This window comes from Palaemon carinicauda, chromosome 14 (genome assembly GCF_036898095.1).
Source record: "Palaemon carinicauda isolate YSFRI2023 chromosome 14, ASM3689809v2, whole genome shotgun sequence".
Lineage (NCBI taxonomy): Eukaryota > Metazoa > Arthropoda > Malacostraca > Decapoda > Palaemonidae > Palaemon > Palaemon carinicauda.
In genome coordinates, this window is record NC_090738.1 from 11,884,655 (window position 1) to 11,911,063 (window position 26,409).

The 26,409-nt window shown below is 39.7% G+C and overlaps 1 protein-coding gene across 1 annotated transcript in view; it reads right to left on the minus strand.

Annotated features, from left to right (window-relative positions):
* The window catches only part of LOC137652681 (drebrin-like protein), a 97,265-nt gene that overhangs the window by 58,350 nt on the left and 12,506 nt on the right, over window positions 1-26,409 (minus strand). The window contains exons 2-3 of the mRNA XM_068386085.1: window positions 15,871-15,983; window positions 7,569-7,771 (exon numbers count right to left, since the gene is read on the minus strand). Of these exons, the coding sequence (XP_068242186.1) occupies window positions 7,569-7,771; window positions 15,871-15,983 (316 nt within the window). The remainder of the gene's footprint in view (window positions 1-7,568; window positions 7,772-15,870; window positions 15,984-26,409) is intronic.

Genomic DNA, 26,409 nt, shown 5'->3' on the forward strand with positions numbered 1-26,409 from the left:
ATTGATGTTAAAAATGTTTAAGTTCTGTTTTCTTCACAAAACTTGTCTTACTCAATATCCTTAACATTTGTTGACATTCTGTGCATTAGCAGGAATGTAAGTTGTTGTTGTTGGATGAGAGTGGCTGTTTTCTTTTTTAACCTCGGGTGGGTGAGTGGATTTCCCGTTTTCCGCTTTGTGCATTCAACGAGTTCTCCCTCCCCCACCTCTCCCTCTACGGGTGTATGATATCTTACGAGTTATTTAGTTTATGGTAACTATTCAATAGTTAGCGTTATTTAATAGGTCCCGAGTTCCGTCCTCTCCCCGTTACGGCTTGGGAGTAGTTCTGAACATTTTTCCACTCCGCCTTGAGTTCTACTCCGCCATGAGGTATTCTCAATGAGTTTGGAACTATTGTTATATATTGTTTAAATACAACCCTCTGGGACGGCCTTCATATTGTTTAGATACGACCCTCCGGTGGCCCTTACTCCGGTCTCAGGCCACGGCCATATCCACACAAATATCCATTGTTATTCACAATTGAATTATTATTCACAATTGAATTATTCAGGACCTTCCATCGACCTCCGGCTTCACCGGAGATCACCAATACGCTTAACTATTATATTAGCCTTAGCCTTTAGCTACGGCTTGTGTTTTATATTTATTTTACGGGCCTGTCACTGCTTCCCCGACCCTCAGAGGTTCGGCAGATTGCTTTAGATTCTTTATTTTGATTTTAGAGAGAAAGATATCATTGAAAAGAGTAATAAAAATCCCACAATTTTGTGCAACAGAATTTTCATTTTCCTTTTTCTCTTTTTTTATGATTATTTTATGTCTATATGAAGAAAATCAAGAAAAAAATCACTAAAACAAAGAAAAAGGAAAATAAAAAATCTGTCACACAGAATAATTCGATTTATAAAGAAGTGTTAATGGTATGATTTTCAATAAAATTGGTGTCATATTAGTGGAGAAAAATGTACCTTAAATTTTTATAAAAATCATTATTTTTTTCTAATAAATCAAAAAGTTTTTCACCAAATCACTTGAAATCTTTTATATGATGAACGTATTATATATGTCTAAAACATATATAAAAATTGTGTATTTTGAATTGTTAGAAAAAAAATGGTGGACATAGCGGACGGTGCCCTTAAGAAAGGTAACAAGAAAAAATGTAATTTGAGGTGGGGAAATGAACAAGAACATTCATTTCTTGAATATAAAAAGAGGCTTACTTCTGCTGAATCTAATCCTGTATCATAAAGGTACTCACATGATCGTAGACACTATCCCTGTGGGACTAAGAGCTACATTAGCTCAAAAGCAAAGTGATGGATATTTTAAATCTGTAATTTATGCTAGGAGGCTATTAACAGATGTAGAATGCCATTACTCACAAACAGAAAGAGGTACTTGCTGTTATTTGGGCCTATGAGAGGTTTAGGTTATAATCTTGGGTATTCATCTTAAATTGACAAGTGATGATAAACCCCTTGAAGTAATCTATTTTCCAAGGTCAAAATCTCCTTTACGTATTGAAAGGTGGGCCCCGAGACTGCAAACATTTGATCTCAAAGTCAAGTATAAACCTGGAAAAACTAATTTAGCTGATGCACTGTCTAGATTACCTTTCCCAGATAGATACTCCTAAAGACAGCCTAACAGAGGAATATGTTTATTTCATTGCAAAGAATGCAACACCCTTAGCTGTAACTACTAAGGAAATTGAACAATGGTCTGGTGTTGATGATGAATTGTTTAGTTAGAAAAAGCTATTAGAACTGGTAATTGGGATAAGTTTCCTAATTTTAAGCATGTGAAAGATGAATTTTCTACTATTGGTTGTTTACTATTACTGGGACAAGGAATAGTAATATCTAAAGGTTTGAGAAAACAAATTCTTGACTTGACATGAGGGACACCATGGCATTGTAAAATGTAAGAGTAGACTAAGACAAAAGGTGTGGTGGCCTGGTATTGACAATGATGTATAAAAGTTTGTGACAAATTTTAAAATATGTTTGCTAATGAGTAATAATTATAGGCCAAAACCTTTGAACCCAACTACTTTACCAGATAGACAATGGCAACATATTGGTTTAGATATATGTGATCTGATGCTAAGTGATGAAAATTTGTTATGCAGATGTCATTGATTTCTAATACATTATTGATTTTTTTTATTTTTTATTCCAATGAATATTTGCGTTTAGGAATTACTGAATGTTATATGGATATGCTGGGTAAAAGACTATGTTTACAAAATCATTTACTACACTAATATGGTAAAAAAAAAGGGAGGGATGTGGTGGTTGGGTAAAAAATATTTAAGTTCTGTTTTCTTTATAACACTTTTGTTCCTCAGCATCCTTAACATTTGTAGACATTCTGTGCATTGGCAGGAATGTAAGAGTAGTTGTTGATGGACGAGAGCAGCCAAAAGGTTGGTAAACGTGTAACGAATATTGAGTTTGTATGCAGAGATAGAGTCCTGATGTAGCCGCTGAGACAGAACATGTCATAGTTGGCTTCAGCTGGCCACAGGACTCCTTGTAGTAGGCATTCTGCAAGAGATCCAATTGAGAATCCTGCAGAACAATGATGGCTAGAGTGTTATGGGGTCCTTTGACTGGCCAGACAGTACTATATTGGATCCTTCTCTCTGGTTACGGTTCTTTCCCTTTGCCTACACAGACACCGAAAAGTCTGGCCTATTCTTTACAGATTCTCCTCTGTCCTCATACACCTGACAACACTGAGATTGCCAAGCAATTCTTCTTCACCCAAGGGGTTAACTACTGCACTGTAATTGTTCAGTGGCTACTTTCCTCTTGATAAGGGTAGAAGAGACTCTGTAACTATGGTAAGCAGCTCTTCTAGGAGAAGGACACTCCAAAATCAAACCATTGTTCTCTAGTCTTGGGTAGTGCCATAGCCTCTGTACCATGGTCTTCCACTGTCTTGGGTTAGAGTTCTCTTGCTTGAGGGTACACTCGGGCACACTATTCTATATACTTTCTCTTCTTGTTTTGTTAAAGTTTTTATAGCTTATATTGGAAATATTTATTTTAATGTTACTATTCTTTAAAACAACTAATTTTTCCTTGTTTCCTTTCCTCACTGGGCTATTTTCTCTGTTGGGACCCCTGGGCTTATAGCATCCGGCTTTTCCAACTAGGGTTGTAGCTTAACATTTAATAATAATAATAATAATAATCTGGGTTGGATATGGACTCTCAGGACATGTTGTATCAGAGCTCAAAAGGTAGGGGGTAGTATGTCCCTTTCTACCATGTGCTTGCAGAAGAGATGCCATTGCAGCTCAAAGATGGTCTTGATGTACATGCCTCTGGGGGAGTTGGCTGCTCAGACAAAGCTAGCCAGAGTGGGCAACATAGTTTTGACTGCTTATTGGTGCTCTTCCTGGCCTTGTTTTATCCCTGGTAGCACTCTTCAGAGAATTATCTCTGTATGTGTCCAACACATGGATGTTTTCATCATATTCTGATTGAAGCATTCATTGAGATCTACAGTTGCTGGTTTCTTGGTCACATTCTGCAGATGACCTATTTCATCAACTAAGGCTCTCTCGAGACTTGGAACATCTGGTGTGGTGGTGTTCCCGTTTTCTGGTAAGTATTCTTCTTGTGTAGTTTCTGCCATTACCAGCTTGTTGAGGAGGTGGAACAAACTTCAATTTGTCCAGGCATGGCAGGATTGTACCATCTTGGTGTCCAATTGAAATCGCGGTTCCCTTAGGCCTCTTTCTGGTTTATGTTTCTGCTGGACCTGGCAGGGACCGTCAGTCGGCCACACAAGTCTTTAGTCTCCTTTAGATCCAGTTATGTCTCTAAGTTTTACAGAGGTTTTCTTGTTTGCAGAGATCATCAACTTGTTGTTCTTCTTTTTTACTGGTGCCCATAGGCTGACATTTCCATTGATTCACTGACACGTAGTCTTTATACAGCTTTTGAACAGTTACGTCTGCATTTAAAATAGTTAGTACATAGTCATCCAGGAAGTAAGCATGAGTGATCACATTACGCAGCTTGTCACATTCAGCAGCAAATGGTTTCCATGTTTCAGTATAACTGCCTTGACAATTTTTATAACACCATGCTTCTTCTTGACAGGACTTAGCCCAAGGTTATGATTCTCTCTTGTTTTGTCAGGTTCCAAGTCAATCTGACTCTCGAGCATTTTTGCAACAAGTGGGAGTTCTTGTGTAATGATAAAGAACCTCTGTCTAGTACTGGCACTGTGAGAGATGCTGACGAGTCAAGAATCAATTTTCCTCAGCTTGTTCAGATGCTTTTATATGTGGTGTGCCCTGATGGATATAAAGAGAATGTCATTCATTAAGACTGCAATGTTGCCAGCTAGCAGCTCTTCCCAGGTTTAGTTTGTCCGCATATCATGAATATCTGTGATGTATCTGGACCAAAGCTGCTTGTAATAGGTCCAGTCAAAGGAAAAGCAGAGCTTGCTCTGCTGCTTATGGCTTGGAGATAAAACTCCAAGCCTGAATTTTGGTGGAAGCAACAAAGAACAGTATTCCTTCTACTCAATGTAAGTAATTCATTGTTGCCTAGAACATTGCATTCTTGGCTCTCTGTTTCTCCTATTCTTTGTGAGAACATCAGCAGTGGTCAAGGTCTCAAGTAGGGTGGTATTTGCTGCTTCTCAGACTCCCCTTACATTTGAATGCTTCCCTCCAAACAGGCATCTTCAACTCTCTCTGTTGCCTTCAGACAGGCCTCTTTCAGTTGTGGGTTGTCCTTTGAAGAATTCCTCAAATGGCACTTCATAAAGAGCTATATATGAATATCATTTCATAAAGAGCTACCTATGAATAAATGTGGGCACAGAGGGCACGCTCATAATGGGTATATTTCAGGTTTTACCTTATTGATTCTATCCAGGCATCATCAATAAAATGTTTTTACAAGAGTGGGAAGGGCTGCTATGACATGTAGCTCTTCCTGTCAACTGTGCATTTTAGGTTAGGTCTAGCATATACCAGGTGGACCACCTTCTAATAAAGAGATATATGTCAAATGAAATGACATTGGGGTGACCTTACCCAACAGCCACATTTCTCAGTTGACTTGCTTGCATACAGTTGATAGATTCCCAACCTTGAGAAGCTTCTTCATTATCTTGTGGTTTGTCACTCATGTTTAGGGACAGCAAAAAATTAATAAATAATGTAATAACAACTAACTTACATGTAAAGAGTACAGTAAACTGTTAAACAAACATAATATAGGCCTACTTCAATAATCAGACCACTATATGTACATGGCCTTTTGGTCAGTGTTTAGCATGCCCTAATGACCCATTTGTCTAATGAAATTAGTATTGGTAAGAACTGCTGTAAAAAAAAAAAATAGTCTCAACACAGCTGCAACTATGCATTGCACTCCTTGGGCTTTTAAATATTAGTTTAGCTGTCAAATCAAAAGCCTTAAATCAAAAGTTTACATTATTTAGAAGCTCAGATATTGACAGAAACAATTTTTTATGGCAACCATTTAGTAAAATTCATGATGGCAGCCATATGGGCTCAGGGCAATTAGATTTTTTTTGTTTATACTACATGGTTTTCAGAAATGTATAATTTTCATACTGTCCACAAAATCCAAACAGTAAACCTGACTAGATAGTTCTTTTCAAGATTTTAGTCAACCAACAAAAAAGGGAAGATAATTTGAGGGATGATTTCCTCATAACGTCAAAACTAAGGGATGGTATAGTTACACAAGGAATAGCTGTTCTCTGAAAAGGAATGAGGACAATGGTTGCAGAAACAAGGACTGAAGATGATTTACTGCAAAACTTCCTTTCCCTGAAAAACTGTAGGCCTACTGGTAGAAATAGAAAGCATCCTGTTTTATATCAGACCAAAAAAAAAGACGAACTGCATATACAGTATACCTTTTCCACTGACCACAACAGACTTTGAAAAAAAAAAGGTATGGCATACTAACTTGTTTAACTAAAGACTGAAGTATGAGATGACCACTTGGCTTCAACAAGGATACTGGTTCAACAGTTGACATGGCATTTGAAATTCCTTTTATAATTAAATGATGCTAGGTAATTCTTTAATCCATTAATAATTGCAAACTTTCTTATTCCACATTTAGTCACTTATCACTGAAGCTGTTTGTTTTAACAGTAAAATCTTTACTCTAAAAATTTTTGATTACCAATTAAACTCCTACAAGCTTATTTTAAGGTATCTTGCATGTTTTTCCAACCCAACCGATCGTCCTTCAAGGACAATGGGTCAAATTAATTTTTTTTATATTATCACAATCAATTATATGAATCAAGATAACTACCTACTATTTACCCCCTTGGTTGGGTTTTAACAAACTGGCAGCTCTTTCTGGTTTATTTATGGCTATTCATCTATTGGGAAAGTTACCATAGTGGCAATTGATGACTGATTATGAGTTATCTGGCAAGCCATCTATACAATTTATAACTGTAGTTAACAGATATCTTTGGAGGCAATGCACAGTCGATTGGTAAAAAAGCAGATGCTGCCATATTATATCTTGACAATTTTTGTCATTTATTGCAGTTAAGAACCTGCATGTGTATCAAAACATCACTTAAAGCTTACTGCACAGCAAAAGCACCAAATACAAAAATCACTAGTTTACAAAAACACTACCTAGTTTCATCAGCTACAGCATATACAATATTTTAGTAATATAAGCACTTGGTAAATCATACTCAAAGCCATAACCATACTCAAAGAGACGTAATCGGCAACTGAAAAATATTGCTGAGACGTAACCGGCAACTGAAAAATATTGCTGATACCCTATTACTGGCTTAGTACTGTATTCGGTAATCTATTATATAAGTAATAACAAATCCAAAATAAACACCATCAAATCAGAGAAAAGCATAAAGTAAAATATGACAGATAAAAAATAAAAGCCTGTACTAGGATGGACCTATAGTTTAGCATGTTTCACTTCTAATGATGTAAAACCTTTTAAAAGATTCTGATGAATCTAGTAACATTCAAGGGACAGATAAAGAAAAAAAATAACAGAATCAAATGTGATGACCTTTGAATAATTATCTTACTATCTACCCAACTACTAAAGATATCACTGGCTTGATTTTCTGTCCCCTTTAAACATATGATTTTATTTCTCACACAAACTACTACTATGGAGGGTGTCATTCTATGAATATCCTTACTTTCCTTTAAACAACCATCTTTTCTTAACATAACAGACACGATTTCTTTAAACAACCCTGTTTACTTATCATAATGGACACCACTGATAAAGAAGGGCTCTCTTTGGGAAAAATATCTGCTAAGCATAAGAAATTCTAAAGCCAATTCATATATTGTAGTAACAAAATACCAGCCACATTTTTATACAGAGCTTCTACTTACTATGCTTCAGAATATAAGAATCAAATGGCTAGGAAGAATAAAAGTTAACTACAGAGAAAAAAGGAGAAAAAACAAAACTGGAGAGAGTTCTTAACATTACCTTATAAAGAACAATCTGAGTACTACAAAAACAAGACATAAATACCGATTGAGGATGAGAAGGTGAAGGCTCTTGTACAGGCTGGGGTTTTGAAGGCTGCTGTGGTTGAACTTCTTGCAAAGGAGCTTGAAACTGAGGTGGTGGTTGTGGCATAGGATCCACTGTTTGCTGCTTAACAGTAGATGGCACAGTTGTTGAAACTTGATTTTGAGTTCTGTTTTCTATTGATGGCAAAGTTGATACTTTATCTGAAAAGAATAATTGAAGATTCAAGTTTTGGAAATAAAATTTTTGGTGTATGGATGAAAACGGTGTGTATCATAATGGACTGAAAATACAACAATTTATTAAAAGTAATCTATAATTTTCCCAACTATATAAATCTGAGCCCTTTGAAACAATATCTTTAAGGAATTTGGATAGGTTGTTGAAATTGTTAATGACAGGTGGTGAGCATGAACGTACAGTAGCCCCATCCACTCGCCTATCAAAGACTTCACTTTTGAGATTTGGCTCAAGACTAAGAGGTGGGAAGTTTAACTTGATAGGATGCAGGTTTGTATTACTAGGAAAAATAAAATCACTTTTAAAACCTTCGTTTCAAGAAGACGGATCTCCCTCAGTAGCTACATATGAGATTTTTCCCTATTGGATACACCGTATTTCCCGTCATAAGACGCACTTTTTTTCCTGAAAAATGCACCCAAAAATCACCCTGAATCTTAAACTAATATAAATTTGTATAGGGGACTTTGACAACCCTCACACACTTCAGTAATGACATATACTCTCACTCACCAGACATAAAATATAAACCTACATTTATCATTCATTTGTAATAAATAAATTTATTTTGAATGCAGTTTTCTTCATAAATAAAGGTAAGGAGATATTTGCTTTTGTTTTGGTGGTCAGCTGATGACTTACCAATGCCCTCTACATGCAGACAAGCCAACTAATGGTATCCAAGCAGTTGTTTATGCAGTATTTATCTATTTTCTCATATTTTGTTGATATTTAGTAATGAAGCAATATTTTGGTAATGACTTTGTTGAATGGATTCCAAAATAATACAGATAGTTGTTGCTGAATAGAAACTTGAAAAAACATCTCACTGCAAGTTGAGCGCATCGTTACCAAATTACCTGTAAGGAATTTGGGAAAAATTAATGGAATTTTACTTCTCTACCAAAATTTGATCAGGAGCATTTGGCAACACTGCTTTCATGTAAACAAACACTTGAAAATATTGTTACGATGGTAGAAACTACGACTGCTTTAGTGGTTTTTTTGTGCATGTAATAAAATTGGGTTAACAGGTGAATAGCTAATTAATTTTTACCTATCACATTTCACAACATACCCAAAACATAAAATTTACTGTGTCAAATGAAAAATCACACTGTAGAATCGCCAATTAGGAATTGCTTCAACGATAGGATGTAAAATCCTCAATTTCTTTTTTCCAAAAATTACTCAGCTAAATATAGGGTGCATCTTATAACATTTGAAATATGGTATTTGCATACTTTTCATGTCTATTCTTTTCATTCTGGTTATAGAATAATTTTCCAAGGTTTGCTTTTTTCTAATAGGTATTTTACTCTAAAAAATAGAAAAGCATGGGGTTTCCATATATTTTCCCTTTGAAAAATTCTTTCTATTTATTTTGAGGATATTATAGAAAAAGTTCTAAAGCTTTTATTTTCATATTATATTACTCTGAACATTAGTAAAGCACGATGATTGCATGCATAAAAAGCTTTATACAGTGCATCATTACTTTACAAAAGGCATGTCTCTAATGAAAGAAAATGGAAAATTTTGGGGGGTATATCTCAATAAACCGAGCTTCCACAAAAGAAGCAATATGGATATCAAGGGAGGTTCATAGAAATAAGTTAGCATAATGTGGCCCAGTCTATCTTGAGGAAATTATGTCCTTTAACTCTACCCTGTATTGAGTGTTGTTTGCCTATCTAATGTTCTGTGGTGGACTTCTATTTTGAATTGTGGGACAAAAGTTAAGAGTCAATAAAATTCCTTATCCTCGATTTGAATATTATTCTCTGGCAAGGATATTATTAGCAACTGTGGACAATGTAAAAGAGTTTTCATAATACTGACCATATACCTTCCCAAATGGGGACCTTCAACTTGTGTATCATTTCGCTTTTCTAAATAGGGCTGCAATTAGCCTTGTGATCTAATTAATAAAAAAAGCAGGCATAACGAGTGACAGAGATAATGATAGTCTTCTCTGTACCATTAGCTCTTCAATCTTTAGTTCATAGAAATTATCCTTTTCATTTTGACAGGGAGACACAATGTTATTTGGGAGTAAATGGTATGCATTCTACAAAATATTAACTTCTTTTAAGGAAATTTTGTAATGAACTCATAAAATAATATAACATAAAAGCTGGTATAAAACTTTATTGTGTGGACAGTAAAAAATTATCTTACTTGAATGCACCCTGACACTGAGTAAAAGACCCAATTGTCATTTAAATTATTTTTTTTTCTAAACTGGAGGGAAATCAAAATGTCTGCAAGTACTAATAGTTCTACTTACAGCAGGGTCCCAAATTATACGAGAATTTGGTCAATCGGTGGCCCCGCATAAATGGAAAATTGCAAATTTCGAAACACATACATATACCAAGGCACTTCCCCCAATTTTGGGGGGTAGCCGACATCAAATAAATGAAACAGAAAAGGGGACCTCTCCTCTCTACGTTCCTCCCAGCCTGACGACAAGGGACCCAACCGAATAATTCCATTAGGGCTACAGCAAACAGCAACTTGCCTATTCAAAAGTGTTTACTACTCATTTTCAATACTTTATATGCACTATAATGTATTTTTTCTAATATTAAATTTTTCTTATAAAAAATCAAACATTTGAAATGTTTTGAAGTTTAAATAAATTGAAAAAGGTTAAAACTACAACCAGGATGGGTGTAAATACCGTATATTTCCCCTTGTAACACGACCTAAAATTAGGACAAATTTTAATAAGTTCAAGTCATATCCATTGTGTAAGACAACTGGTGAATAGCAAAACCATCACTGTATAGACTAGCTTTGGTTGAATCATTGAAAATCCAAAATTGATAAAATAAAGACAATTTTATATAATGCGTTTCCTAATAATCTTCATTCCTGATATAAATGGAACAATACAAAGTATAGAATGAAGAGTATCTTCTTGGGACTTATATAAAGATTGGGGTTTAAACTTGTTTCAATATTATGATGAAATATGTTGACTAGTATGGTACCCCCCCCCCCCTCTCTCTCTCTATCTCTCTCTCTCTCTCTCTCTCTCTCTCTCTCTCTCTCTCTCTCTCTCTCTCTCATTCATTTCTTTGTTCCTTCACAACATTTGTTATATTAAAAGTCAATCATGACTCTACTTATCCTTACTTTCTTTAATCTCGCACCATCTGCCACATCGAATGTTACAGAAGTAACCCATTTGTTCAATGACTTTACAAACTGAAGTTAGGAAAGGTATTTTGGAGTATGTAATGGACAATCATCCTTTGTAACAGTTTAGAATTATCGTAAATTATCATATTGTCATTAGCGGCAGTTTGCTATAGTTGATTAAACGCAAACAAAATGGATTTCCTGTTTTGCTATGCATGTAGGAATTTATATAGATACGGTAAGTAAACTATTTGTAATAACATATTTACAAAAAGCCCTTAATATTATTAGTTATCACCTTGATCATTTGTGGTTAATGGGTTCAGTTGTTCATTATGATCCACAATGGAGAGTACAGTAAACAAACGGAAGATTTCCATTTTAGGTGACGTGTTTAGGAAAAACATTGTATAAATTGCATTCATTTATTTTGAAATTCTAGGAAAAATCAAGTAACGCAACATTAGTAATAACCAAATCATCTCATAATTAATACTTGGTAAATAACCCAAGCAAATATATAAATGTGTTCGTTTGTTCGTCATGATCAGAGATGAACATAAACAAAATGTTTTCCGTTTTTCATTGTGCTGTTTGGCGTGATTAGGAAACGCATTATATAAAATTGTCTTTATTTTATCAATTTTGGATTTTCAATGATTCAACCAAAGCTAGTCTATACGGTTTTGCTATTCACCAGTTGTCTTACACAATGGATATGACTTGAACTTATTAAAATTTGTCCTAATTTTAGGTCGTGTTACAAGGGGAAATATACGGTATTTACACCCATCCTGGTTGTAGTTTTAACCTTTTTCAATTTATTTAAACTTCAAAACATTTCAAATGTTTGATTTTTTATAAGAAAAATTTAATATTAGAAAAAATACATTATAGTGCATATAAAGTATTGAAAATGAGTAGTAAACACTTTTGAATAGGCAAGTTGCTGTTTGCTGTAGCCCTAATGGAATTATTCGGTTGAGTCCCTTGTCAGGCTGGGAGGAACGTAGAGAGGAGAGGTCCCCTTTTCTGTTTCATTTGTTTGATGTCGGCTACCCCCCAAAATTGGGGGAAGTGCCTTGATATATGTATGTGTTTCGAAATTTGCGATTTTCCATTTATGCGGGGCCACCGATTGACCAAATTCTCGTATAATTTGGGACCCTGCTGTAAGTAGAACTATTAGTACTTGCAGACATTTTGATTTCCCTCCAGTTTAGAAAAAAAATAATTTAAATGACAATTGGGTCTTTTACTCAGTGTCAGGGTGCATTCAAGTAAGATAATTTTTTACTGAGTTCATTACAAAATTTCCTTAAAAGAAGTTAATATTTTGTAGAATGCATACCATTTACTCCCAAATAACATTGTGTCTCCCTGTCAAAATGAAAAGGATAATTTCTATGAACTAAAGATTGAAGAGCTAATGGTACAGAGAAGACTATCATTATCTCTGTCACTCGTTATGCCTGCTTTTTTTATTAATTAGATCACAAGGCTAATTGCAGCCCTATTTAGAAAAGCGAAATGATACACAAGTTGAAGGTCCCCATTTGGGAAGGTATATGGTCAGTATTATGAAAACTCTTTTACATTGTCCACAGTTGCTAATAATATCCTTGCCAGAGAATAATATTCAAATCGAGGATAAAGAATTTTATTGACTCAACTTTTGTCCCACAATTCAAAATAGAAGTCCACCACAGAACATTAGATAGGCAAACAACACTCAATACAGGGAAGAGTTAAAGGACATAGTTTCCTTAAGATAGACTGGGCCACATTATGCTAACTTATTTCTATGAACCACCAATTGGGAGACGTGTCGTCCTAACACCAACCAAAATACTTGCGATTCTAATCCTTATTCATGATTATATAAGGTCTATTCTAGTGTGCGGGTAGTCGTCAACTTACGACATATACGACTTATGACTGTTCGACGACTTTTTTTTACTGTAATGATGTCACAAGTATGTCTGAAATAGTACACTAATAGGAAAAAATTTTCCTTGGAAATAATCTATTTTCTTGTATAAAATTGAACTGTTTTATCTTGTCATGTTAGTATTTTCTTTTATTGTTAATATACAGTATCCATTTTCGGTAAAAAAAAAAACATTAAGAAAAGTTTTAATATGTATCGAGTTCATACCAAATGTCTAGTGACGTCATATTACCGGCAGAAAGCGAGCGGCCAACAGTGTGATTTCCTTACCAAGGGCTAACGATTAGTAATAGTATTCCCATTATCGAAATATCAAGTAATGATACAAAGCATTTTGTGGGTCTGCATTGGTTGTTATGAGTACTAATTAGCGTAAAGTTGACTCTATGCTTAGTTTGTATTTCATCTCTGATAGCAGATCAATATTAATCTAAAAAAAGTACACTAATAGGACAAATATTTTATTTAACATTATAAAGATGAAATATTTTTGCTTGGTAAGTTAGTATTTTCTTTCATTTCTTGCAAGGAAAAAAAGGATTTTACATAAGTTGCAAGTTATTCTTTGTCGAGTTCACATCACATGTCCTTTGACGTCGAATGATTTCCTTTCAGTGAATTACCGAGTAATCTCATTAATCCCATTATCGTATCATCGAGTAATGATAAAAAAAAAGAGAGAGAGAGAGAGAGAGAGAGAGAGAGAGAGAGAGAGAGAGAGAGAGAGAGAGAGAGAGAGAGAGAGAGAGAGAGAGAGAGAGAGAGAGAGAGAGAGAGAGAGAGAGAACGTGTTCATAAAACGAATAATAATGTGGATATAAACAAACTGAATGGAAACTGTGATACATTATAATATATTGGTGCTGGTGTAATATTCATTATGAAGAGATCTCGAATAAGTTATGAAGATTATATAAACAACTCCGTATTATTCGTACTGTATGCGCGCATAATCACAATATGGTAGCATGACCTTGACAACAACTGATGCCTATCGAAAGTAATTGATTATTGAAATACTCAAGAAATTAAAAATTAGAATACTAACATGCTTATAATGACAGATGAAATATGAAGGCTTAATAATGAATAAAATATTAAATACTGTATGAAGCTTTAAAAATGAACTACCAGTGCGGCCGGCGTACACACTGTCACATACACACACACTTCTATAGAGAAAGAGTGACAACGTATTCACATGATAACTAATGATAAAGCTATAAACAAACTGTATGAAAACTGTGATATCCTGTAACATATTGGTACTGATGTAATATTCATCATGAAGATATTTCGAATAAATTAAGAAATTATATAAAAAAATATGCCACTTGTATGGGCGCAATTTTTCGATACGGTAGCGAGACCTTCTTATCAGCTGACCATAACCAAAGGTAAACAAAATTTTAAGTAATTCTTGATATTTAAAATTCTTCCAAAATTGAAAAATAGAATACAAAAATGCTTTAATAGATCATATGATATCCTACTAAACAAGAAAATGAAATAATGATATACAGTAAGAAAATATTCATAAAATATGACTTAGATGATTACCGAATCATGGCGCATCTTGATAAATCTACAAGGACCGGTGCCTGGTACTAAAGGAGGTTATACAGTTCTAATATTTATACACATCACATGAGTTGGTCCCTATCTCCGTCGTAAGTAATTCGACGACTACCGGTATTCACCTTCAACCTCATCACCAACCAAAATACTTGCGATTCCAGTCCTTATTCATGATTATGAAAGATCTATTTTACTGTTTTTCTATGTTGTCACTGTTCAAATCATAGAGAAAATCTCCCTGTCTTCAACTATTAGTCCCACCCACAAGACGAAAACTTACCAGTAATGCAGTGTTGGCAGAAGACGAGATTTATCTTTTTCTTATTTTATTCTTTTCCTCAACTATCATTTCTACAAAATAATATCTTCATGTTTTATATATTTCATATTAGTATTGTTCATTGTTTTCTCAAGTAAAAGTTAGCCTACTGTGATAATTTCCATTTATTGACATTCTATGCAATATTCATCACATTCTTACATGCACAGTCTATTTCGAAGCCCTTGAAATACCTTAAACCGGAATGATCCAATTCATAGTCACAATCACATGCAAGGAGGAATCACAGACGAACAAACAAATTTTATGACTTATGAACTAAAAATCAATCAATCAAATCTATCTCTCTCTCTCTCTCTCTCTCTCTCATCAGCAGACAAGTTTGTTTATCATATATCTTATAATTATGAATTATTGAAGATATTTTATGTCAAAGGAAATAATTATTTTTTAACTTTTTCTTATAAAGGGAATTATTTTATTGACTAGTTGCTTTTTATATATTTTGAAAGCTATCTATTGTGGAATTATTACATAAGTATTTAGCAGTAACAAAATAAAAAGGCAAATACCTGTATACAAATTAAACACAGAATTACGGGTTAAAACAATATATATCCTAATTACAATTTTTGTATAGAGCTACTGAGCGGGGACCGGTGCCTGGTACCAAAGGGGTTATACAGTTATCATATTTATACACATCACATGAAATTCTTCTTAATACGAGCAAGCTTTAAGCAGTCTGCAAACCATTTATAACAATTCAAAATGACAAGAATTAATTTTATGACTAAATGGAGCTTCAGAAAACTTGTGTCATTTCTAAACTCTCAGGGGTTGATATAAAAGACATGATTAAATGAACAGTAAGCATTTGAACAGAACTATGATGAAGTTGGACACCAAGTTACAAGGGAGAGAATAATGCAACTGAAAGGTAAGATGCCTCAGAAGAGAGACTGTGTTTAACATACAACAATGCCTAAAAAATTCTTGCAAAGTGAACGGAAGGCATCTGACAACTCCAGATAAGGTAAGAAAAAAAAAAATTTAGCAGCAATACTTACAAATGATACTGAGAAAACAATGAAAAATCTTACCTCTATTTTGATTAAGTGAGGTATCTTCTCTTTGAGCAGAGGTATTTGCAGGAGGCCATCGTGCTGTAACTCCTTTACTTGGAATTATACTGGGGGCATCATTATTTTCAACTCTGTTAAATAAAAATAAACTTTAGAATACAAAATAAAAAGTCAGTATAAATTCGAAAGGAGAAATCTGAGAAACTTTGTTTACAGAATTTGGAACCTAGATTTAACAGCGTGGAGTAATTTTGAGAACATTGAGACAAATTTTGACTTATATGACTAAAATAATTTTTCCTCCAGTGAAAGTGAAAATTTTACAAGGAAAAATGTAAAAAAAAGGTAAATCATCAGTTATCATCATATTAGTAGACTAATAAAACTCTCCCAAAATATTTGTTTTTCTGCGGGAATGAAAACTGTGGAAAAGTAAAGTTTGGGATCCTGAGAACTTTGATTGGAAGAGATTACAAAAGATGGCTGAAATAAAAAATAGAAAAAAAAGTACATTGTACTATAATCTAATCTACTACTCGAGTCTCACTTGAGGTAACATGGGGAACATTGTTTACAGATATCAGATCAAGGATTGAAATGCAGCTGTTAGGGGCCAAAGGGTTATACATATTCTTTCGTGCCATCTTTAGTGTGGTGCCATAAGACTGCAAGCAGTAATGCCTTATAGGATATCTGAAATTTGACATTCTAATAATTATACAGTACAATACTCTTTTGATCCGTTTTAGCAACTGGGTTAGGTTACACAAGGTATAATATTCATCAAAATTCCAAGGATAAAACTGTTTAATGTGTATAAATTTAAGTAACCAATTTACAGTATTTTTACACAAAGAAAGTAAAACTTGAAATCGAGCAAGAAATTACGGTATTCATTGCCTAAAAATAAGTATAAAGGTATTGTTAGATAAAAATTTAAGTGAAAAAATGACAAATTCGTAGATAATTTGTATTTTTCCTAATGATACAAACCTAGCTATTTACATGGGGTAATTACTTCGGCGCAGCCGATGACGAGCCATAAACTTTTAACAAGGGTTTCCTACCCCACCGCTAGTTAGCGGGGGGGGGGGGGGGGGGGGGTGTTAGCAGCTTGCTACCCCTCCACCCTCAAACACACCGGTGATTCGGCCACTTTACTTAGAGGTGGGACTTATCTTGGGGGACAAGGTTGGCGGGCACTTAACTGTAAATAGCTAGGTTTGTATTGTTAGGAAAAATACAAATTATCTACGAATTTGTCATTTGTTCCTTAACTGAATACAAACCACGCTATTTACATGGGGTGACTCAACCCTTAGGAAGGGAGGTAAGTCCCCTGCCATACTGGCTTTGGCTTGCCCGGGGTCCCCAACCCTTAGTTCATAAAGCAACTCCAGGATCGGGGACCCTGCACCTTGCAGGCAGTCAGAGACTGCTGCGGCCTACGTAAGCTGTGTGTGAAGGTGAGCAGTGACACGTCCTAGGAAGTTGACCTGGAGTCCTTAATAAGGAAATCTAGGCTAGGACAACCCAATACCACCTCGTCAGGGTATGGGGACATGACAGTATTATAAGCTAATACTAGGAACACAAGGAAGCATGGCTTACCTGCAGAGGTTCGAGGTCAGCTGTGCAAAGAACCAGGATGCTGTTTTTCTCCAAGGGAGGAGAGGATGAAGAAAAGAAAAGGGCCAGGCAGATCTTTTCATTCACACAGACTAAAACCGGGTAACAATGCCCTCAACCCTCTGCTACTTGTCCAATCAGGAGCCTGACGTTAGACCAGCTGTTGTGCAGCCACCACAGGGCCGATAGAAAACGTATCGAGCCTCCTGTGGGTCACGTCTTGCAGGTAGTGGGCCGTGAAGGTAGTCTGACGCCTCCAGACCCCGGCTTGCAGGACCTGCGTCACAGAAAAGTTCTTCTTGAAGGTCAGGGACGCAGCTACGCCCCTGACATCATGGTCCCTAGGGCGTCGTGATGGGGGAGGGTCAGAACTCAAGGACAGGTGGATTACCTTACGGATCCAGGCCGAGATGGTGTTCTTGGTGACCCTCTTCTTCGTCGGCCCGGTGCTAACAAACAAGGCTCGCACCTGGGGCCGGACTGCAGCTGTTCTCTTCAGATACAACCTCAGACTCCTAACTGGGCACAGTAGGAGATGATCTGGGTCATTTGTTACAGAACGAAGACTCGAGACCTGGAAAGAGTCGAACCTAGGGTCCTGCACTCCCGGGTTCTGTGTCTTGGCAACAAACTCAGGGACGAAGCTGAACGTCACCTCCCCCCATCCCCTTGAATGGGCGACGTCGTATGAGAGACCATGTAGCTCGCCAACTCGCTTGGCCGAGGCCAAAGCTAGCAGGAACACCGTCTTCCAGGTAAGGTGGCGATCCGAAGCCTGGCGTAATGGTTCGTAGGGAGGCCTCTTAAGAGACCTGAGGACTCGAACCACGTTCCAAGGAGGAGGTCTCACTTCAGACTGAGGGCAGGTAAGTTCATAACTTCGTATGAGCAGGGACAGTTCCAGCGAGGAGGAAATGTCCATTCCTTTGAGCCTGAAGGCAAGACTTAAGGCTGAGCGATAGCCTTTCACTGCCGAGACTGAAAGGCGCAATTCTTCCCGCAGATATACAAGGAACTCCGCTATTACTGGTAGAGTGGCATCGAGGGGAGAGATACCCCTTCCACGACACCAACCACAGAAAACTCGCCACTTCGCCTGGTAGACTCCTGCGGATGACCGGCGCAGGTGACCAAACATCCTTTCCGCAACTTGTTGCGAAAAGCCTCTCTCTTTGAGGAGATGCTGGATAGTCTCCAGGCGTGAAGTCGAAGCGAAGCTACGGCTTTGTGGAAGATGTTGGAGTGTGGTTGTTTGAGTAGCTCGCGACGTGGAGGGAGTTCCCTCGGGATCTCCGTGAGGAGCAGCAGAAGGTCTGGAAACCACTCCGCGTGATGCCACAGCGGAGCTATCAAAGTCATCGAGAGGTTGACCGATATTCTGGTCTTGTTGAGGACCCTCCTCATCAGACAAAACGGGGGAAAGGCGTACAGGTTGACATTATCCCACCGTTGTTGGAAGGCATCCTGCCAGAGAGCCTTGGGGTCCGGGACTGGGGAGCAGTACAGCGGAAGCTTGGTGTTGCGGAAGCTTGGTGTTCAACGCCGTAGCGAACAGATCCACAGTCGGGGAACCCCACAAAGTCAAGACTTTGTTGGCTATCAGAGGATCCAAAGACCACTCGGTACTCACTACAGTGAGCCCTCGCTACTTCGCGGTTCGACCATCGCAGATTCACCACTTCACAGGTTTTTTTCATAACCCATATATATATACATATCGCGGATTTTCCGGAAATTTTGAAAATACCGCGATATCTGAAGACCCCAAATACGATATTTCGTTACCTGTAATTCCATTAATACTGTAATTAGTAATATCTGCTCTTACTGATTGTTCATTGCATTACATATGACATATAATTCAGTACAGAAAGAAATAAAACATGAAAAGAGAATGTGATCATACGATAATTCAGTACTGTATACAGTACGTAGTAAAATTAAATCGAACATGAAACGCAAATCAGATGCAGTCATACCATATTAGAATGGGTGTAAGGCTGCTGATGGCTACTACTGTACTACAAATGTAATGGATGTGCATCTTTTCCATGAATCTTTTGTATGTATACGTATATAGTACTGCATCCAATAATATTCTTTGTTGCAAAAATCACATCTCGAATAAGCGTACGAGAGAGAGAGAGAGAGAGAGAGAGAGAGAGAGAGAGAGAGAGAGAGAGAGAGAGAGAGAGAGAGAGAGAGAGAGAGAGACATATCCTACAACAAAACAAGCGCAAAATAGCGTACGTAAAGCTGTATTATTATTACATGTATTATTATTATTATTATTATTGTTGTTGTTATTAAAATTATTATTGTTATTAATATTATTATTATTATTATCATTATTATTATTATTATTATCATTATTTATTATTATTATTATTATTACTATTACTGTATACGTAGGGTACCTTGTACTTTGAATTGGTAACCTACGTAGCATATAAGACGGATTGTGATTGGTTCAAGCGCTGATAGATGACGAATCAGAACCCAAGTTTTGTAATCTAGCCTGTGATTGGTGTTTTGCCCGCATCTCCAACTTCCAGCATCTTTTCGCGGTCACTTTGTCTCCCGCCGTATCGCTGTGTAGATGTTGTTAAGTTATTGTGAACTTTAATCTGTGCTGTGCGTGACTGTTTTAAGTTGAACTTTTTGTTGAACTTTCTGTTAAACCCTACTGTACAATGCCTCCCAAGCGTTCTGCTTCTACTAAGGCTGGTAGCGAGCCTAAACGCCACCGAAAGATGATGACGATTGCTAAGAAGGTGACGCTTCTCGATATGTTAAAAGACGGTAGAAGTTACGCGGCCGCAGCCCGCCATTTTGGAGTCAACGAATCCACCGTTCGTTATATCAAGAAGGACGAGGCGAACATTAGAAAGACGGCTACCATCACCTTTAGCAGATCAGCGAAGCGAGTCGTTACCACGCGTAATAAAACGATCGTACGCATGGAAGGTGCTTTAGCAGTGTGGATTGCCGATTGCCGGAAGAAGAACATAGCCTTGGATACGAACACCATCCGAACCAAGGCTTTGAGCTTGTATGAGAATTTTGCGGCAAAGGAACCTCAAGACGACGATGGCGACCATGCTGAAGAAGATGATTATGTAGATGAACCTCAACCAGGGACATCCACTGATTCCAAGCGTCAGAAACAACGTTTTTCCGCCAGCAAAGGATGGTTCGCGAAGTTTCAGAAACGCTTCGCCCTGAAAAGCGTTTCCCTGCATGGCGAGGCTGCTTCCGCTGACACTGCCACTGCTGAAACTTACGTGAACCAGACGTTCAAGAATATTATCGCCGAAGGTGGATACAAGCCGGAACAAGTGTTTAATATGGATGAGACCGGCTTGTTTTGGAAGAGAATGCCGTCGCGAACTTTCCTGTTCAAAGAAGAAGCCAAAGCCTCTGGCTTTAAAGCATTCAAGGATCGCGTTACCCTCGTGATGTGTGGCAATGCTGCTGGATTTTTGCTAAAGCCGGGGCTTATTTACAAGTCGAAAAATAAGAATAAGAATCTCCTTCCCGTGTACATGGATTACGAAGATGCTGACCTCCAACTGGTTCCACCAGTGTTTCATCCCGCAAGTCAGTCAATATCTCTTAGAGAAGGGCTTGCCATTCAAGATCCTTCTCCTTATGGATAACGCTGGTGGACATGCAACTAACCTGTCGCGTGAGGGCGTTCAGGTTGAGTTCCTGCCACCCAACACCACGTCATTAATTCAACCGATGGACCAGGGGGTTATCAGGGCGTTCAAGGCCTTCTACACGAAGAATACCTTGGCGCACCTCGTTGCGTGTGTGGATGCTGCCCAAGAAGATGAAGATGAAGATTTTAATTTGAAGGCGTAAGGCGGCAGTGCACTATAGCCACGTGCCTGCAGAACATTCAGAAGGCACTGCAGGAAATGAAACCTGCAACCGTTAATGCGAGCTGGAAGAAGTTGTGGCCCCAGATTGTTTACGACGATGAGGGATTTACTCCGTCTGAAATCCAACACTCTGCAATACGCAAATCTGTGCAGTTGGCTGCGATAATTGGAGGTGACGGGTTTGGCGAAATGACGACTGAAGACGTCGACGAGTTGTTGGACTGCCATTCCCAGCCGCTAACTGACGCAGACCTAGAAGACCTGACGAAATCTGCCAGTGAAGAAGAGAGCGAAACACAGGAAGAGACCCAAGAAAATGTCGAAGAAACGGGCTTAACATTAGAACGGCTTGCCAAGGTCTGCAACCATATAAAGGAGGTGAAAGAAATGTTGCAAGAGTGGGACGAGGATAGGGTTCGTTCTATGCAATTCTGCAACAAAATCGATGAAGACATGACTCCCTAAAGGATGCTCTTAGAGCGAAAAAAGAAGCAGCGGCAGCAACTTCCGATCACAATGTTCTTCCAGCCTCGCAAAAAAAGAGCCAGTTCCTCCTGCTAGTACGCCTTCGGAAGAAAATTGAAGAAGTTTCCCAGGAAGAAGTTGAAGAGGTGTCCCAGGAAAAGACACCTCTGTCTGAAGACGTAAAATACTATCATTGGCTGCACAGTAGAAGACATCATCAGCTTCATCATCATCATTTCTGCTGTGCAAGCAAATTCATCGCCATCATCATTCCAAGTTTTTCTTCAACTTCTTTCGTGGTGAGTACAGTAACAATCTTTATTTTTTACTTTTATATTTAACATTTTAATATTTGTGCCTGTTTTAGTTTAGTACTGTATGCATTAAGTTAAAGGGAAGGTTTTAAAAGTCTGAAGAGTATACATGTTGTAACCTATCATATTTTTTTTGTTTAAAATTTAAATTTACGTACGTAAAACAATCTCTCTCTCTCTCTCTCTCTCTATCTCTCTCTCTCTCTCTCTCTCGTAAATTGTTTTCCTGCTTTGCTACGTACAGTATGTACTGTATCGATTTTATGTATACAGTAAATAATATTTTGTAATAACATATTTTCTAAAAGCTTTTACTGTAATATCATTATTTATCACTTTCATCATGCACGTTAAATGCCTTCTTTGTTTACTGAGCGTGGTTGTTTACTGAGCGTGGTTGTTTACTGAGCGTGGTTGTTTACTGAGCGTGGTTGTTACTGAGCGTACTTTATGACGCCGTCGTTTCAGGCCGGCGTCATTAAAGAAAAATATTTCATTTGGAAGTCCTAAGAAAAATTAAGTAAAACATTGGTAATAACAAAATCAACATACTGTATAATCAATATAATCGATGCAAAAACTAACCTATACACAGATGTGTACACTAAATGCGTTTTGTTTCTTCATTATGATCAGAGATAAACGTAAACAAAAACATTGGTTGCCATTTTTTATTGTACTTTTTGGCGTTTAGGAAAGCCATGATATAAAATCGCCTTTAATATTTGTGCCTGTTTTAGTTTAGGATACTGTAGTACATGCATTAAGTGTTCTGTACATTAAAGGGTAGTTTGTTAACAGTACTACGTACAAGGGAAGGTTTTAAAAGTCTGAATATACATGTTAAATAAATACGTAAATATGGTGTCACTACTTAGCGGATTTTCACCTATCGCGGTCGGGTCTGGAACCTATCTACCGTGATAAACGAGGGCTCACTGTATCTGCGTCGTTCGGCTCAGACTGTCGGCGAGCACATTCCTCTTGCCTGGAATGAAGCGAGCTGTAAGTGATATCGAGTGGACCTCGGGACCATCTCAGGATCTCTACTGCAAGATGGGATAGTAGTTCCGAAAAGGTACCTCCCTGCTTGTTTGAGGTAAGCCAGTACCGTGGTGTTGTCGCTCATCACCACTACCGAGTGACCCGCCAGGACTTGATAGAACCTTTTGAAGGCCTAGAAAGACGGCCTTCATCTCCCAGCAGGTTTATGTGAAGGTACTTTTCTGATTCTGACCACAGGCCGGAGGGCCCTATGGTTCAGCACGTGGGCCCCCCCACCCTTGTTTGACGCATCCGAAAACAACATCAATCTGGGGGGGGAGACGAGAAGATCCACTCCCTTTCGTAGATTCTCTTCCGCCACCCACCACTCCAGATCCGACCGTTCCGCCGATCCCCTTGGGATCAGGATGTCCGGGGAGTCGAGACCTTGACTCCATCGGGACTTCAGCCGCCACTGAAGGGATCTCATCCTGAGGCGACTGCTGGGAACGAGGCGGGTTAGAGAGGAAGGTGACCAAGGAGACGAAGCCACGATTGGGCTGGGAGTTCTCGAGTGAGAAAGGGGTCTCGCGACCTTCCTCAGCCTTGAAATCCTTTCGTCTGATGGGAAGGCTTTGTGGAGATTGGTGTCTATGATCATACCTAGATAAACCAGCCTCTGAGAGGGCTGCAGAGAAGACTTCTCGAGGTTTACCATGATCCCCAGATCCCGGCAAACCTCGAGGAGCTTGTCTCGTTGGTGGAGAAGGGAACCTCCGAGTCTGCCAGGACCAGCCAGTCGTCCAGGTACCGAAGGAGACGGATGCCGGTCCTGTGTGCCCATGAAGAGATGACGGTGAAGACACTGGTGAACACCTGAGGTGCTGTGGAGAGACAGAAACACAACACCTTGAACTGGTAGATCTTGTGATCTAGGCAAAATCTTAGGTACTTCCTTGAAGACGGATGGATTGGGATCTGGAAGTACGCGTCCCTCAGATCCAGAGTGCACATGAAATCCCGCGGGTCTCACTGCAAGTCTGACCGTGTCTGCCATCTCCATGCTGAACTGAGTCTGCTTGACACACCTGTTCAGTGTCGAGAGATCGATGACTGGTCTCCAGCCTCCAGACGCCTTTTTCACAAGAAAGAGTCAACTGTAGAAGCCTGGAGACCCATCCACGACCTCTTGGAGCGCGTTCTTCTCCAACATGGGTCCGGACTTCGGCCCGAAGGGCCTGCCCTTTTGCCGACCCCATGGCAAGAGAGCTCAGCGACACGATGCCGGTGAACGGGACGCGATACCCTTGAGAGATCACAGAGATCGTCCAGGCATCCGCCCCGAGTTGCTGCCACCTTGCTGCGCAACTCTGAAGGCATCCCCCCACTGGTGGACATGCAGGGGGATTGCCACCCCTAGCGTTTCCGGCCTCGGCCGGGTACCTCTAGGGTTCTTGTTCCCCCTGGAGGACTTCTTGCCCCTTCTGCCCTTGGCAGGAAAGGGCTTAGACACCTTGGGCTTCGCTGTAACGGCTGTCTTCTTCGTGTCCTTGACAGGGCGGGGCTGCTGTACTGCCGGAGGCTTGTAGGGCATTGATGTCAGGGCTCTATGGATGAGGGAATCCTGATTGGACTGCCTCCATCTCTCAGCAGTACGCTCCACGTCCTTAGGCTCGAACAGACTCTTGCTGAGGACAGAAGTGTGTCTGAGCCCTACTAGCCTCGGCGCTGGGGACCTTCTGATGAAACCTCTCCGCCACTGCGTCCCGACGCTTGAGGATGTGTTGGCCCACAAGCTGGTAACCTGGTGGGACAGGAACTCGATGGTCCGAGTGGCCCGAGAGGGAGGAAGGTCTCCAGAGCTTTCTGGTGCTTTCCTTGGACAGATCCTCGGACCGCACCAGAATGCCCAGAGACCCCAGCCAGAAGTCTAGCCATGAAGCGGCCCTGCATGGCACACTTAATCACCTTCTCATGACTATGGATCTCAGTGTCGGTTAGAGAGTCTCCTCCAGAGAGACTCCCCAAGTGAGGGCTTCCATGGAATGGTGCAGGGGAAGACTCAAAGAAGGCTCCTCAAGGATCTCAAAATATCTCCTCTGACGGACTCGAGGAGGAGGGAGGAGCTTATACCCGGCACTCGACCTGCTTGAGGAGACAAGCTCCGCAAGTTGTCCTTCGATCTTCTCTCTGGCACTCTTCATCCCCCGAGACCAGGGCAAAGCTGCACTGGCCCTGGAGGGCCCTATGAGAGCCAAAGATACCATCCAGGGACTGTGTCCTGCCCATCACGAGGAGGGACCTCAGGATCTGGGATCCCCGTTGAGACTCCTCCATGAGAGACAGAACTTGCCAGAATGCATGTTCCGATTCTTGGCGGTCGCCTCCTGATGGACTCGCAGCGAAGTCTCCTGACCCCAAGGGGTCTTCCTGGGGGGACGCGTGAATATCCTCGACCGGCCTAGGTTGCTCCTGTCTGATCCTGGTCGATGATTTAGGAATAGTCTTAAGAGTCCTTAGATTCCCTCCTGGGAGGGATACAGGACTCCAAAAGCGAAGGTTGGTAGGTCCTTCTCCACCTCAAGACGAGGGGACCTCTCGGGAAGAGGACGAACTTCCTCCATTGGTGCGATGGGGAGGACATCCCTCTCCCGACCAACTCCCCTGAGGAGGGGTATTCCTCCTCCGCAGGGGAAGGCGAAAAGGTCTGAGGAGGAGTAGAAACCTTGCCTAAGGATCTGCGAGGAGATGGCATAGGTCTCGGAGGAAGATCCACGGGAGAAACTCCTCTCTTCCTCTTCAGGGGGGAGGGAAACTGCCACTGGTTCGCGACCCGAGTCAGAGGCGGCAGGCTTCATAGTCCGGTACAAGAGCTCTGAGAAGGGTATCAAACCACGGCTGTCGACTGACAGCGGCGCTGGCAGACACTCCCTCTGGAGGGAAGGGGACCGATGGATCCCTAGGAGGAGTACACAAACGAGGGGTTCGCCTTCTGGGCTGCAAAAGAAGAATCCTTGATCTATCTGGGGAGCGCCCCCCCCCCCCCCCTCTGGCGAGCGCGCTGGTCTGCGCTTACTGAGGGGGGAGGCGAGACAAGGAAGAATCCGCCTGGCGGCGGTCGTGTTGGGGCTCGTGAATCGGGCCCATGCACAGGGTCGTGCGCGTTAGCGCAACGCGAGGCTGGAATATCGCGAGCGCGAACCCCCGCCCACGCGGGAGTTACTGGAAAATAGCCGCGCGCCGCGCGCACCCGCGTGGGCCGGGGGCGGCCGAAAAGC